Consider the following 16,978-nt stretch of genomic DNA (forward strand, 5'->3'; position numbering starts at 1 on the left):
GTCTTATGCTCTCCATCATGGTACCCCACCCCAACAAGTCTTATGCTCTCCATCATGGTACCCCACCCCAACAAGTCTTATGCTCTCCATCATGGTACCCCACCCCAACAAGTCTTATGCTCTCCATCATGGTACCCCACCCCAACAAGTCTTATGCTCTCCATCATGGTACCCCACCCCAACAAGTCTTATGCCTTCCATCATGGTACCCCACCCCAACAAGTATTATGCCTTCCATCATGGTACCCCTATCCAACAACTCTAATGCCCTCCAGAATGGTACCCCACCCCAACAAGTCTAAAGCCCTCCATCATGATCCCCTCCCAATCAATCTATCATACTTTTTGCTGTTGTTCCTATCTACCATATGCATTCTGGTGCACTTTGTCCCCCCTAACAACTATAGTGCCCTTCATCCTGCTACCCCCTACCTAATCCATCCCCCTTAGCACACTCCCATTGCTCCAATCTGAGCTTGTTCCATATCTTTGATTTTACAGCTCCCCTCCAACCACTACAAGTGCCCTCCCTCCTAACACGCTACTCATGTATTCTCATCCTTCCACATATTTCAGTCCTTATTGATCTTGACACATCCAGTGCTCTTTGCAGTCAGCCTATTTCACTTTATTCTCACCACTCCATGGTGTTGTTGGGTAACCTATATCAACTACAGTTCCCAGTACCTCTAGTAGGGTTGAAAAATGCACCGTCCCCCCTCCTGAGAATTGGAAACCCCATTTAATGTTCCCAATCACAATCCCTGATAAATCACAACAATTCTTTGATGAAGGACACTCTGCTGTTACTTGTTTCTCAACTACAACTCCTGAAGGTAGGGACTCTCTCCAGGGTTCCCTAACTGCAACAGCTGGGTGTGGGAAGATTCCTTGTTTTCCCTGTACAACTTCTGTGTGTATGATGCCTCCCTGATCCCCTACTAAAATATTTAGGTTTATGAAGCCCCCCTGTAACATCTTTATAACTCGTTGGTTTGGAAAGTTTCCCTGGTTCATCATTTCAACTTCTGGGTGTTGAAGCCCTCGCTGTTTCAGCTGCAAAACTCCTGGGTGTGAAAATCTTCCCTGTTCCCCCACTACAGTTCCTGGGTGTGGGAAGCCCCCATTTTTGTCACCACAAGACTTTGGGTGTGGGAAGCCATGAATAACACATGTGTGATATTGATTGATTGGTACTTTCGTTTAGCTCTGCTTTTAAATTGTCAACATGGGAGCCAACCAATTGTTGTAGGGGATTGAAATGCCTAATTGTGTCATTGATTTCATGGCAGATATTTTGAAAAGAGGTATTTTGCAATTTGTCGCTACTTGCTCACCCATGTAATGTAAATTCGACTGCAAGGCGACATCGCATACTAGAGTCGAGCTTGGTAGCTTCATTGCTAACTATTGTGGCTCTTTCATTAGAAATCCATTTTTCCCTTATTCATAAACCCCTCTTGTCTAATCCACAATCTCTGTTATCTTCAATGAAGTTTTCACACTGGTTGTCTCCCTTTACAGTGTATGGCCCAACCAAAGTTTACATTAATTGTACATGATTAAAGGATTTAAATGTTATGTTAGAAAAATATCATTTGTCAAAATTTGAAGAAAATAATGCAGTCAGGAGGCTTGCAGTCAGTCAGGAGTACCAGCACGATTCCAAAGTAGAATACTTTGCTATTAAAATTACAGACAGGCCAAAGTTCTAGGCAAGCAATAAGCATAATATTTCCTATATATTTTCTCTGTCTATTCTCTCTATTATCTTTATTCTCTGTATTATTTCAAATATTCGGAGTGATGTTGCGTTTCAGTTTTTTGTTTGCAGAATGCAAGTTCATTGCTTTTGTATCAAGTTTTTCAGAATTATACCTTTATTTTTTCAATATTTCCTAGAAATTTTACCTTTAAATATAAGAAAAGGACAAGGGTGAAAGTCTCATTTAAAAAAAAGATATTTTTCACATTTGTCCTTGTACCCAAAATTGATTGTAGTGGCTGTACAATTTTATGTTGCTCTTCCAAGTCATGTAATAAGATTACTACCACAAAATGTTCCAGGCCATTGCTCAAAGTACATGTTTAACATCGGCAGCAGAGGCAGCAGACCCGTATATAGAGATGGTGTGAAAATTGGGAGGAAATTGGTAAATTAATGGGGGCTTGAATTAAAGTACTCTTATCAGCCATAAACCTGTATTGGTGTGGCGCTGTAATGAGATGAGTGTCATTATTGGTTATAAGTACAAGTGATCCACAGCACTGCTACTAGACCACCTACAGGCTCTAAGCCACTGAGTAGGTTGATCTCCAGTCAGCACTGCTACTAGACCACCTACAGGCTCTTAGCCACTGAGTAGGTTGATCCCCAGTCAGCAATGCTACTAGACCACCTACAGGCTCTAAGCCACGGAGTAGGTTGATCCCCAGTCAGCACTGCTACTAGACCTCCTACATGCTCTAAGCCACTGAGTAGGTTGATCCCCAGCCAGCACTGCTACTAGACCACTTACAGGCACAAAGCCACTGAGTAGGTTGATCCCCAGTCAGCACTGCTCCTAGACCACCTACAGGCTCTAAGCCACTGAGGAGGTTGATCCCCAGTCAGCACTGCTACTAGACCTCCTTCAGGCTCTAAGCCACTGGGTAGTTTGATCCCCAGTCAGCACTGCTACTAGACCACTTACAGGCTCTAAGCCACTGAGTAGGTTGATCCGCAGTCAGCACTGCTACTAGACCACCTACAGGCTCTAAGCCCCTGAGTAGTTTGATCCCCAGTCAGCACTGCTACTAAACCACCTACAGGCTCTAAGCCACTGAGTAGTTTGAACCCCAGTCAGCACTGCTACTAAACCACCTACAGGCTCTAAGCCACTGAGTAGTTTGAACCCCAGTCAGCACTGCTACTAGACCACCTACTGGCTCTAAGCCACTGAGTAGGTTGATCCCCAGCCAGCACTGCTACTAGACCACTTACAGGCACAAAGCCACTGAGTAGGTTGATCCCCAGTCAGCACTGCTACTATACCACCTACAGGCTCTAAGCCACTGAGTAGTTTGAACCCCAGTCAGCACTGCTACTAGACCACCTACGGACTCTTAATGACTGAGTAGTTGATCCCCAGTCAGCACTGCTCCTAGACCACCTACAGGCTCTAAGCCACTGAGTAAGTTGATCCCCAGTCAGCACTGCTACTAGACCTCCTACATGCTCTAAGCCACTGAGTAGGTTGATCTCCAGTCAGCACTGCTACTAGACCACCTACAAGCTCTAAGCCACTGAGTAGGTTGATCCCCAGCCAGCACTGCTACTAGACCACTTACAGGCACAAAGCCACTGAGTAGGTTGATCCCCAGTCAGCACTACTACTAGAACACCTACATGCTCTAAGCCACTGAGTAGGTTGATCTCCAGTCAGCACTGCTACTAGACCACCTACAAGCTCTAAGCCACTGAGTAGGTTGATCCCCAGTCAACACTGCTACTAGACCACCTACAGGCTCTAAGCCGCTGAGTAGGTTGATCCCCAGTCAGCACTGCTCCTAGACCACCTACAGGCTCTAAGCCACTGAGTAGTTTGATTCACAGTCAGCACTGCTACTAGACCACCTACAGGCTCAAAGCCACTGAGTAGGTTGATCCCCAGTCAGCACTACTACTAGAACACCTACATGCTCTAAGCCACTGAGTAGGTTGATCTCCAGTCAGCACTGCTACTAGACCACCTACAGGCTCAAAGCCACTGAGTAGGTTGATCCCCAGTCAGCACTGCTCCTAGACCACCTACAGGCTCTAAGCCACTGAGTAGTTTGATTCACAGTCAGCACTGCTACTAGACCACCTACAGGCTCTTAGCCACTGAGTAGGTTGATCCCCAGTCAGCACTGCTCCTAGACCACCTACAGGCTCTAAGCCACTGAGTAAGTTGATCCCCAGTCAGCACTGCTACTAGACCTCCTTCAGGCTCTAAGCCACTGGGTAGTTTGATCCCCAGTCAGCACTGCTACTAAACCACCTACAGGCTCTAAGCCACTGAGTAGTTTGAACCCCAGTCAGCACTGCTACTAAACCACCTACAGACTCTTAACGACTGAGGAGTTGATCCCCAGGCAGCACTGCTACTAGACCACCTACAGGCTCTAAGCCCCTGAGTAGTTTGATCCCCAGTCAGCACTGCTACTAGACCACCTACAGACTCTTAATGACTGAGTAGTTGATCCCCAGTCAGCACTGCTACTAGACCACCTACAGGCTCTTAACCTGTACAGTACAGTATGAGGCCAATTTGATATCAGTTTTGTTTGAGTAAATTTATTGTGTGTGAACCTTTCAAAATTATGTGAACATTGCAATGTCTGGATCAGAACCTGTGTTCAAAAAAGGCCTGTTCTAATTATTGGCTTTAATGGTTAGGGGATTGATATAATGTTACATTTTCTCTCTGTCTGTACAGCTAGTCAATAGAACATAAAATTTGTGTTAATATTACTGGCAAAAAACATCTGGTAATATAATGGGCTTTATTAGGAACAAAAAGTTAGGGTCTATAGCATCACCGGAAACATGCATATTTTTATACATTATTCATACAAGACTCATAAAAGTCCCTTGATCATCTGTCCAATGAAAACCTGCATGTTTGTTTCTGGGAAGATGAAAAGTAGTGTATCTGTATGGGATCGTTCTAAGCAAAATGATGCTGAGTTTTGCTGTTCAAAATTTTACGTAATTACTTTTCCATGTTGCTTTTTTGTGTTACACAATGCATGTTGACTCTGTTAGTCACCAAGTATTGACACAAACAATGTAGCCAAAGTTCAAACACAAACTGTTGTGTTTAGCTGCTGTTTAGCTGCTGTTGAAACTGGACAAACTGTTTTATACCACCCGCAATGATGTTAGGGGTGTTTACTATCCGTCTGTCATTCTGTCTTGGTGAAAATTTGTCTGGACACCTCCTCTATAACTATTAAATCACAAAAAGTTTGGTACGTCAATTTCTGCACATCTGGTACATATTTTTGAGGTTAACTTTTTTCCTCCGAGTTGTTGCCCTTTTTGTACTGCCATTTTAAGCTGTGTCAGCACAACTTCTTATTTACCTGACCTTCTTATTTACCTGACCTTCTTATTTACCTGACCAATAACAATAAAACATTTTCGGAGTGATACGTGGGGAACATGCATCACTCCCGAAAATATGTTGAATTACTTTTAATAACCAGAATTCAAGATGGCTGCTGAGTGGCTGAAACGTCAAGTTATTTTTGTTGGTTAGAATTAGTTGATATTTTGTTAGATTGATATGGAAGGGGTACATTTTATTTGGAACAACCTCTGTGGCATTTCATTTGCTGTGACAATTACGGTTATAACTTCAATTTCATTGGGCAGACTTTGTTTATTCCTTGTGAGTGGTACATCAGGATAATTGCTTTATGTCAAATGGTCAACATTTCAATCTTGAGATTCAAGATGTCCACCATAGCCTTTGACTGGCTGGGACGAATATGGTTATTTTTGCAATTTGAGTTCTATTAGGCCCGTAAATTTCATATCTTGTACATTCGACATGGTGCTACATTTATGTTGTTATACTTACACATGTTGTAATGCTGATTTTTGTCTAGTAATTTAACCATTTCCTGTTTTTCAGATGGAGTCTATTGTTGACCGAATGCAGGATGAAAGTACAGGTGTGCCCGTCCGGACGGTAAAGAGCTTCATGTCCAAAGTGCCAAGTGTGTTCACAGGTGAATTGAATATTTACGCTTGTTTGGTGTTGGATCAGCCAGTGAAAGCACCCTGTCTTGGGCCTTGTGTAGGAAATGTCAGGCCACTTCATATCATGAAAAGTTTTTAACTCAAATTTTCAAAATATTGGGTTTGTAAAAGATGTGCATTAGGTTGCCTTACAAGCGTCAGTTGTAGGGAATTTCCCTTTAGCTCAGCAGTAGAGCATTGGACTGGAGAGCCAAGGGTCACGGTTTCGAGCCCCAGTGACGGCACTATATAATCTTTATCATTATTCCTCGTCCTACTACAGTATTGATATAGACATTCATTTGTCTTCAAATGATCCTTTTTTTCTGGAAACACATGCAGTTTGAAAATAAATCGGAATTTATATAATTTTAGATGTTTTTTGTCCATAAATTAATCATGTTTTAACCAGCAATATATAGAGGAACATTTGTGCTGAGATTTACATAGAACTAACAACAGATACAGATGGGTTGGGGTGATCCAAACTCAATTACTGTGAAAAACTAGCCTTTTGGTTGTCTATGATAGAACTGATATCTGATCAATTGAGATAGGTTGTCTCACTAATTGGGCAAATCCTGCCTTCGACTAATTGGGGAAACGTTGTTGTGAAAGCTATATTTCTTAATACACAAGTGTCTGGACTAACGAGGTACCACAGTATGTATTTTATTATAGTACAGCAACTGCTGGAAACGTAAACATACTTATTTACATTATTATATTTCCCATCTATATCAAATGTTTCAGTAGAACTGATAGGTTTGTGATGGGGATATGTTAATAGTTTTTATTAATATTTTTGCTATGATGCAAAGGTTGTATCAAATTATCTGCGTTTGAAGTCTCAAATCTCGCAACTGGAATGCTGTACATGAAATTCCTTTCAAAACACGACTTTGGTTGTAGCTTGCCTTCTATTCTGATCTGTGTTCGTAGATTAGGCTTCTGTGGATGAATCAGAGGTCTGCTAGTGGATCTTCATCATTTTAGCATTCCGCGACAATTTACACATCTTGCACTCTGCCTCACAGTACACCTGGCATGTCCTAGGTTATTTTTTCTTTAAAAACAATTTCTGCTTTGTGGTTTTATTGTGTAGTTCATACATGTTTTTTTGTTTCATGTCTTGATAAACTATCAAACGATTAGAGTTGGTTCATCCTATAATACCAACTGAATCCAGTATAATGTGCAGTGTTCAACAAGGTTTTGACATTTGAAGCTTTTATTATTGTCTTTTTTTTTATCCTTTTGGGACAAGTCAAGGTTCAAATTAGGGTTCAATTTGCTAATAATAATGGTAACCTGGTAAAATGTCACACTAGCTAAATGTTAGGTTCTATTTTGATACACAACTTTGTATAATTGCACATTGTCCTTTAGGATCATATAATGTCAAAGTATTTGTGCACGCTTCTGACAGCTTGACAGCGAGGCTTTGTGCACGAACTAGAAAAAATGAATTTCTGAGAATAACTTTCTCACTTAATAAATGTCGATAATCATGACCACACACGTTGAAACTATAATAAGAGGGTGTGTTACAAATGGAAGATAATTTGATTCTGATCATCTGAATATTTTATCTGGCTGTCCATTTCTATAGTTATATACTGGTATAATATTTGTTTTATCTTTCGTTACACCTGGGTAACTGAAAGTTGAATAAGTATAATGTTTATTTACATATCACAGGTCAACAGACTACCTTTATAGAGAAGGAATTATTGGCACACTGTGCCAGACTGGGGGCAGCTTTGTTACCTAGAGATTAGAGAGACATTGATTTTCAAGCTTTGGCAAATATATGTTTCCTGATGCCAATAAAAGCAGGTTTAAAAATAGTTTCTTTATGATTAATAAGTTGAGCCAAATCTGATGTCAGATGAATCTGGACCGTTTTAGATCCAGTCATGTGATCTTATACCAGTTGTCTATATTAGAGACTATATGATTATCATTGATGTTAAAACTTTTCTGTATATTTCTTGTTTCTGCTGTGTCCTGTCCTGTCTTTTACTGCCTGTACTTCATAAGTCTGTCCCCTCTGTATATCGATATATACTGATCAATATAGCAATGAGTACATCATGAATATATTATTAATACTATAAATCCAAGAAGGGTTTATTTGAGTTCTTATTGGATTTATTATTGTATTGAATAGTCAAAAATGCTTCATGTTCAGTGATTGTGTTTATGTTGTCATTGATGACCTCTTTATTCCAAAGTAGTACCATAAACCTGTCAGTACACTGTCAGCAGATTAACAAGGAAAGCGTTCTTACAGACACATTGGCTGACAAGTAGCATCTCACAAAACATGTATTACACTGACCATAAAACAGTTAGACATGGCAGACATGCTGTATATCTTAGTTTTCTCAAATCCTATTGACCTTGAATAACCATGGATTTGCTTCCTTGTCAGATTTGGGATTATTTGTTAGGCAGATAGACATGCTGTTTGAGATGGTTAGGGAACACCTGGTCATGTTTACTCTAGCACAGGAAGGCAGTGTTTAATACTATTCCCACCGCAGGCACCACATACAGCACAGCATAAACACAGACACATCTCCATACTACAACAGGAAATGTTTACACCTTCCTGCACAACACATGTCTCACTCACCTGACTATATGGAATTGGGGAAAGAAAACTGTGAGTGTCTGTCAGTGACATCACTCATTCCTGTATATTAGGACATTCTGTCGGATAAACAATTCAGTAGCCTGTGTTTTTTAACTCTCCTCAACTTGTGCTGTAATATGAAGACTTTGTTTTGTCCATGTAAATAATGTCAAAGATTGTCTCCATATTTTAATAGCTTATATCTAGTGCATGTTATATTGTCAAAGTTTTGCTATATCTCCTACACCAAGACACCACTTGGTGTCATAAGGAAGTTCACGGCCATGTTTGTTACACCAAACTCACCAGAGATCTATCCGCCGGATATAAAAAGTGCCTATAGTGATAGGTGAACATCACCCACACACAAGCGCACAAGAATAAAATATTTACAATATAAGTGTGATTGAAATGTAGCTCCATTGTGCAAGATTCAAACTTCTATCCTTGGATCATGGTTTTCTCAGCATATCTGTTTTGGCATTGAAAGACATATGTGATACAAACGTCTTTGCGAAATAGTACTTTTGTTTATGAAAAGGGGATGGCTAAATGTAGGGAGAAAAACAAAAATGGAAAATTTGCTGATGGTTCTCAATGTCAGCATTAAGGTAGAAAGTCCCAACATTTTTCGTTGTATCTCTAACAAAGAAGAGTTCCAATTTGTTCAGTGTTTTTTGGTGTCTTCTAGTTGCTTTTATCATTTGATATAGAAAACAGTTTTATGCCAAAGAAATATAAACATCTCCGTCACATGGATTCAATCTCAAGACCTCTTCAATATAAAGCAGGGACATACATATCCACTGTGCTGCTGGTCATGATGTTTGGTCAAAATGTTCCAACAACATTACCCAGGGAATAAATTCAAAATGTTATAACTCCCTAAAAGGCTTGCTACCTATATTTGTATTAGTAAACACCATAAATTGAACTGGAAAATTCAAGGATTTTATACAGGATAAAAGTGTTAGAATCTCGACAATAAAGGACTAAGTATGGTAAGTTGCCTGTTCTTGTTCAAGATACTAGCCCCAAGACTGTTATGGGTGGAACTATTTGTATGGACCAGATTTAGCTGCACACATGCCATTACAAGCCTCTCTCTATAATTATTGGTCCTGCGTAGTCTGTCGACATATTAGACCATATACATGCTCAGATGTTAACGAAAGTACATTTATAGCAGGCAGCATATTTATCTAGGCGTAACGGTTGGTACATTTATGTATATAAAGTGGTCAGTATGTATAGACATTTTACATTTACCTTCAGACATGTAATGGCCAGTATTAGCGCAGACAACAATCTCAACAGAAACGACGCATTCACATGTACACCTGATCACCATCAACAGACAAACACGACATGGTGGCATGTAAATTGATTTATTCTTGGCAATGTTGGAGCCAGCATCCTGAGAATGGTACATCATTGTGTGATAGGATTAGGAAATACATTGTAATAACTAAATATTGGTAGGAGTCTATCTCCTTATCCGTTATTGGAATATAGACAAGATGACTGTCATTTTGTGTTTATGCATTAATATTTTCAGCCAACCATCATCAGATGGTGGGCTGTACAAATCATCTTTCATCCATTGTCTGTCTTGTTTCTGTCATTTCATGCTTAAAGCCATACTTTTATCACTATTTCTCAAGAAATGCTGGACTGATCTTTCTCAAATTTCCTTTGTTGGTTCCTCCTGGTCCTTAGTTGTACATGTTTCATTGTGAGACTGATCCGAAGAAACAAGATTGAAACCAGGGAGTCTCTCGGATTTTGACAGTTAAAAGTTTGCTTTTTTTCACAGAGAACTGAATGGAGATCTTTCTCAAATTTTACTAGTAGGTTTCTCTTGGTCCTTAGTTATTCCTGTTAAATTGTAAGAATGATTAGAAGAAAAACAAGATAATTGCTCGGTGACCATCTTGGATTTTGACAGTTAAAATTGTTTTCATTATTTCTCAAGACAAGAAGAGCTGGATGGATCTCCTTGTTCCTTAGTTGTGAACTTTGAATTTTGCAATTGAGCTGGTTTCGGCATATGTCTAGTCATTCAAACCATACATCACAGTTGGCAGTTAAGTAACATATGGGTATGGCTTACCCATGGAGACCTTAGTAGGACCTAGTTTGTTATTTGAAAAATGTGTGATAACTATGATGTTTATGACACATGTACATGACCTTGATATAAGCGAGAATTCACACAGAGTGTTTTTGTAGTAAATGTGTTTTACTATGCACCTACTGACCTTACTTTGTAAAATTATTAGCCTAGTTAGTCCTAGATAGAGAATTAACAGATACATGACTTGTAAAATTGCAATGAATATTCATGGCAAAGTTGCCAAATAGCTGTCCGTCCTGGGAATGATTGGAAAAGTAATATCAGATGGCCGACAGATGGCCATCTTTAACTTACCTATTAAAATAGCATCATCAGATGCTATTCAAATCACCCTTTGTCCATGGTCCATCCATCATTTAGTGCGTCATTCTGTCCTGGGACTGATTGGAAAAGTAAGAACTCTGACCAATGGCCACCTTCAATTTTGAGAGTTTAAGTTTTTTAGTGCTATTTTTCAGAGAGTGCTGGAGAGATCTTTATCAATTTTCATATGTAGGCTACCCATGGTCCTTATTTATGCATATTGAATTTGGGACTGATCAGAAAACCATTAGTTTCAAAATTAGTAAAATTACCAAAGTTAGGAAATAAGATATAAATGTCCTTGTCTTTAGCTGTAGCCTTGCCAAATATCTGTTACATTTCTATTTTATGTAGAAATCAGATGGTATTATTACTCTATTTCATATTTAAAAGTACAGTTCTCTACTACCTCAATACTGATATGTTGTCAATTTCAAGATGTATAAAGATTCGTGTTTTCTGGTCTATGATATAGAAAGTTACTTTCTAATTACTGAATTTTTGATTTCGGTACATCCTTAAGATACGTTTGTAGCCTGTTCATCTATCTTTTTCCTGTTTTTTGTGTTTGTCTGAAGCCTCATACCAAGGCTGACGTCTTCCAGAGGTATACACATATCAGAAAACAGATTTATGATCATCTTGTTTTCTAAACTTTATTTCTCTATTTCCTTAGGTGTGGATCTGATAGCGTGGATAATGAAGAATGTGGACGTGGAAGACCAAGGTAATGTATCAGCTGTGAACAAAACTCATTAACAGGCCGGAGACGGTAGAAACTTTACACATTTTTACTCCTAATTTATTATCTGTTTCCTGCATAATGCTGCCAAGAATAAGGCGTTGGTAGAAAGGTGGGCACAAAATACCATACACATCTGCACAGAGATAGTTCAATTTGTGTAATGATGTGTACTTTGGACTGCGTAAGTGTGACATGCTAACATATATCATGGCTTCAGCAGCTGTTACCTGCCATGCTTGAGGTGTTACCTAGTACAGCTGTACAACTAACATATAAACAGACACTTTGACACTACTCGACATGGCAGAACCTAATTCCATAAACATTACACCATAACACATACAACATCACCAAGTGAACTAATATCTCGGCATCATTCACAATAAACTTAAACTTTCTAGGTCATGCCTTTCTTTTTTACAATTGGATATAAATCGAGTCACTAACGCCGCTTTTGTTTATCACGATCCAAACGTTTGAACCGGTTTGACCAGAGTTGTTCCTTTACAAAATAAGTTCAAACCTAGTAATCTGATGCTGTTTTCAGGCGAGCTTTGACAAAGCCTTGCAAGGCCTGCATAAACTTTTGCAGATCTGCCAGGATTTAAACCCGAAAATGCTACATTTAAAAACAGACAAACCGGTTGCTCCGCATAAACAAACAGGCCCCAAGAGAACTAAAACTTTAAGGTAATACATATTTTTAGTCCACCATCTGATAATGTTGGGCTGTTTAAATCACCCTGTGTCTGTGATATATCATCCATCCATCTGTCTGTCCTTAGTGACGCTTATCAGACTGATCTGCGAACCAAGATGGCCAAGAGGCAGCCATCTTGAATTTTGAGAGGTAAAGTTTGTTAGGGCCAGATAGTGCTGGGTGTATCTTTCTCAACCCTACTAGTTTTGTATATTGAACTTTGGGGCTGATTGGAAAACCAAGATTGCCAACAGATGGCCATCTGAATTTTCAAGAGTTAAAGTTTGTTAGCACTATATATTTCTCAGAGAAAACTTGATGGATCTTTCTCTCAAATTTCACATGTAGGTCCACCATGGTCCGTAGTTATGCACATTGAATTTTGGGACTAATCAGAAAACCAAGATGGCCAACATATAAGAGAAATGATTATTCTTGCAAAGAACCAGTGAAGATGGTATAATGGTAGATGCCAAGATCCTTCTGAGATCCATTGTTTACTAGAGATTATATAGCATCATCAATGATCATATGAACCAAACTTTCCACTCAAGGAAGTGAAACAAAAGCTCCAGTTACACATCCCTTTGACGATGCTATTTAGCCAATTAATCTATGTTCCAAGGCCATCATGACCAGAAACCTGATAAATATTGTAGGGGACCAACCTCAAAGTTTATCATTAACTTGTCAAGGTTGGAAACGATTCGATCTATAATTAATGAAGGTATGGGAAATGTTGTTGTATCTTTACTAATCTTGTTTGGGATTGCCTACTTATTTTCAAATGAAATTCCATTCAGGTAAGCAGACATTCCCAAATATTCAAATCTACCCACTTGATACGGCGATTGACCAGGCTACTTGCTTCCTTACACTGACTTATGACTGGGCAGGACAATGACACCCAGCTATTGTATGTCCATACAAGTCACTTGAGCTTGTTAAAATGGCAGCAATGACGTGGGGTTGAATGAGCTTTATAAATTTGACAGGATCAGACTGGGATGAGTTTCCACAGCGTTGTAATGGAGGGATACACAGGACTGATCGGATCCAAGCAAGTGTGTCTGTGACCTGTAGCTTTGTGGGGTTTATATCCCTGTAGCCACTCTCACACTCTCCCACAGTCCCTCTCATCCTCATCAAGTGTAAACTGTAAAAAATGCTCCCACAGTCCCTCTCATCCTCATCAAGTGTAAACTGTAAAAAAGGTTCATAATGAGATAATTTGTCTGCATCTAGTGGAGGTAAGCTAGCCCACAGCAGCACTTAACACTGTGTCAAGGTAAAGTGTATTAATTGCCAAGTTTGTTATTGATAATATAAGGAGATTTATATTTGGATGACCTAGTGTATAAATATTGATTATGGCTATATATATACACGTCTTCTTTGATTGCATAACTAAAGGATCACGTCAAAGCATGCATTGATTTTCTAAAGATAAGAATTGTTCTAGAATTGAATTTATAGGAATGGATGTTACAAATGTTTGCAGCATTTATCATATTTTTTCATTATTACAAATCGGTTAAGAAGAAACCATTATATTTCACAAATAGCCTTAGATATATACAAAATCTGAGTGTGTCATAAAAGGTATGAATAAGCAATGATCTCATTGACAAGTTAAAGTTAAATTCTGTAATGAAACCCTTGCAAAGAAGTTGGTTGAGGGAAGGGGTTATGATGGAATCGAGGTATCCATATGTAGACAACAATTAGTCTGACACACTGCTTACTTTCTAGATCAATTTTAAGAAATTTAGCATGCATCATCAGTACCTTAGAAGAAGTTGTACACTTACAAACTCTTTTTATTTAACATCAACACTGCATGTCGGGGATCGAGAAAAGAATACACCAGCTGTTACCCACAGAGTGTATCGTAAGAGGCGAATAATGTAGGAACCCCATGCAGAATTGGGATTTGCTTTTGTGCCCTCCACTTGGGAACACAAAAATGATCAAAATAAATCTGCTGCACCCATTGCAACATTTGGGATCTTTATTTCTACTTCTAACTACCTTTTATTTCCTAGCGCCTTGCTTGGCAATACCTCGCTTCTGGCCTTAATGTTGAGCATTTGCCAAGATGAGGAAGGCAATTTAATGGGTTCTGCCCCCAGGCAGGGACATACCAAAGTCCTTTAAAATTGTAGTTATTATTCCCTGCTTAACGTTCGGCATTGAGGGTAATGGCAACAACTCGTTCACCCGTTGTCAGTATAATGTGATGCCTTCGGCATGGTATTTCAGTGAGATAGCACTATAAAGTTGGCATCAGATCTGTGCTATCACAGGGAGACTAGTATGCCAACATACCTGGTCTCCTGCACAACATACACGCATGCACAACATACATGGAGGCACGTCCTTAAATGACCTTAGCTCTTAATAGGACGTTAAACAAAATAAAACCAAACCAAACCAATTATTCAACATTGTGTTGGGGGTTTAATTTGTCTCTTTGCTGATATCCATTAAAGTTTGTTCAAAGTACTACTACCTACCATCTTGACCAATATTTATGAATTTTGGTTCACTGCATGGTTGTGCAGATGCCATTTGTTTTTCATTTCAACAATTATTTTGGTTGTTATCTCCATGTTTCCATTTTTTTATGTGGAAGTAGGGGGTATTTGTTAGCCTTTGTTTTACATCTCCAATGCAAGGATAAATTAATTGAAATAGAACAAAAAGCAATCTATAGGGAGTTGTTCTGATTTCAAAAGTAAAAATATGAGTATGTATGCATCATATGGATATTTGGCAAGTACGATTTGTAGGTGAATTTATTATTACAACCGTTATTATTAACTGAGGAATGATAAAATAATCAATAAGAATGCCAATTGGAAACACCAAATTCCACAAAAGGCTGTGTATGTCTTTTCTTGAATGGCTTTCATATGGAATATGAATGCCAAGTGCAAGCAATTCAGTGGCTTTATTTGACATTTTTGTAATTCTGTTTGATCATAAAAGTTATTGGTTTTTTTTGACAGTAAGTGAAATACTTAAATATAGGACTTTTTTTTCAATAATTGAAACGGCCATATGCCATCAAAGAGTGGAATCCAAAAGCACAATCAAGCAATGATATTCATAGTACTTATGGCTGCATGCTACCATATTTGGTGGTTTATATACATTGATTACCGAAAATTTTGGTTATGAATGTTTTGACAATAATTTATACTATGTATGATACTTGTTAAGTGTATCAAAACAATTCCCAATGATTCATATGTACTTACAATTATACTGGTAAAGTGAGAACTGTTACATACAATTATACAGGTAAAGTGAGAACTGTTACATACAATTATACAGGTAAAGTGAGAACTGTTACATGAAACTTTGACTCTAAGTAAGTTATACAACACCCGTGATGTACTCTACAGCACTACCGGAGCTTTCTTCCTGTTGTATTACACATAACGGGGCTGTCAGTGCTACAGATCAGGCGTTTTATCTCCCATGCATATGCAGAGTATGCAGAGCCTATAGGAGGAGAGACTGAGCTAGGCTGGCAGACTGTTCACATTGATTTTCAGCACTGCTATAGCCACCAACACATGGTTACAGCATCTTACGGGGGTCTTCAGGATGTTACTGTTACTGGTCCAAGGTCATCTCTACAGGTCAACACACTGTCATCTATGTCTACTCTAAACAACAGTTACTGGGCATATTACTCCATGCAACAACACATCGTCACATATGTCTACTATGAACAACACTGACTGTACATAAATTATAACTCCATATAAACAACATACTGTCACATATGTCTACTGTAAACAACAGTTACTATACATATAACTCCATACAAACAACACACTGTCACATATGTCTACTGTAAACAACAGTTACTGGGCATATTACTCCATGTAACAACACATCGTCGCATATGTCTACTGTAAACAACACTGACTGTACATATAACTCCATATAAACAACATACTTGAAGTGAGCTTCCGGAAATTCCGCGAAATTTCAATACCTGATTTCAACAATTACATTCAGTCTTGTTCCGCCCTTCAATCTACTGAAGGCGAGGTTGATGATCTTGTTGAAGCATACACATCTGGTATAGAAGCCCTTATAGAGAAACACGCACCTCTGCAAACTAAGGTGATAACTGTGAGACCAAATGTCCCGTGGTATAATGAAAATCTACGTGTAGAAAAACAGAACTGTAGAAAAGCAGAGAGACAGTGGCGACGGACCAAATAAACCGTTCAACAACAGATTATAGAGAGCAATGTAGGCTAGTTGGTTCACTACTCTTTCAGTCAAAGAAGGCTTATTATTAAGAAAGAATCAAAGAATGCGGCAAGGATAATAGACAGCTTTTTAGACTCACCAAAAACCTAATGGGACAGAAAGGTGAAATTATCCTACCAAGCTGTAATTCTGAAAAAGACTTAGCAAGCAAGTTCAGTGATTACTTTCTGAATAAAATCAGCTCAATCAGGAAAAATATAACCGAAGTGAACCACTCTGCTGATATTGACATCTTTTTCATGACTGCTGACATTGCATTTGATGGGGAACCATTGGCAAAGCTCTCACCAACAACCCAGGACGAGTTGCGCAACATTATCATGACCTCGCAATCAAAGTCCTGTGAGCTTGATCCACTGCCTACAGACCTATTAAAGCAATGTCTT

General features: G+C 38.9%; 1 protein-coding gene across 2 annotated transcripts in view; it reads left to right on the forward strand.

Annotated features, from left to right (window-relative positions):
- Positions 1-16,978, forward strand: part of LOC110448117 (regulator of G-protein signaling 7-like) — a 97,995-nt gene that overhangs the window by 56,181 nt on the left and 24,836 nt on the right. For both annotated transcript variants that reach the window (XM_021494181.1, XM_021494182.1), the window contains exons 3-4: positions 5,664-5,760; positions 11,528-11,578. In XM_021494181.1, the coding sequence (XP_021349856.1) occupies positions 5,664-5,760; positions 11,528-11,578 (148 nt within the window). The remainder of the gene's footprint in view (positions 1-5,663; positions 5,761-11,527; positions 11,579-16,978) is intronic.

This window comes from Mizuhopecten yessoensis, unplaced genomic scaffold (assembly GCF_002113885.1).
Source record: "Mizuhopecten yessoensis strain PY_sf001 unplaced genomic scaffold, ASM211388v2 scaffold3837, whole genome shotgun sequence".
Taxonomy (NCBI): domain Eukaryota; kingdom Metazoa; phylum Mollusca; class Bivalvia; order Pectinida; family Pectinidae; genus Mizuhopecten; species Mizuhopecten yessoensis.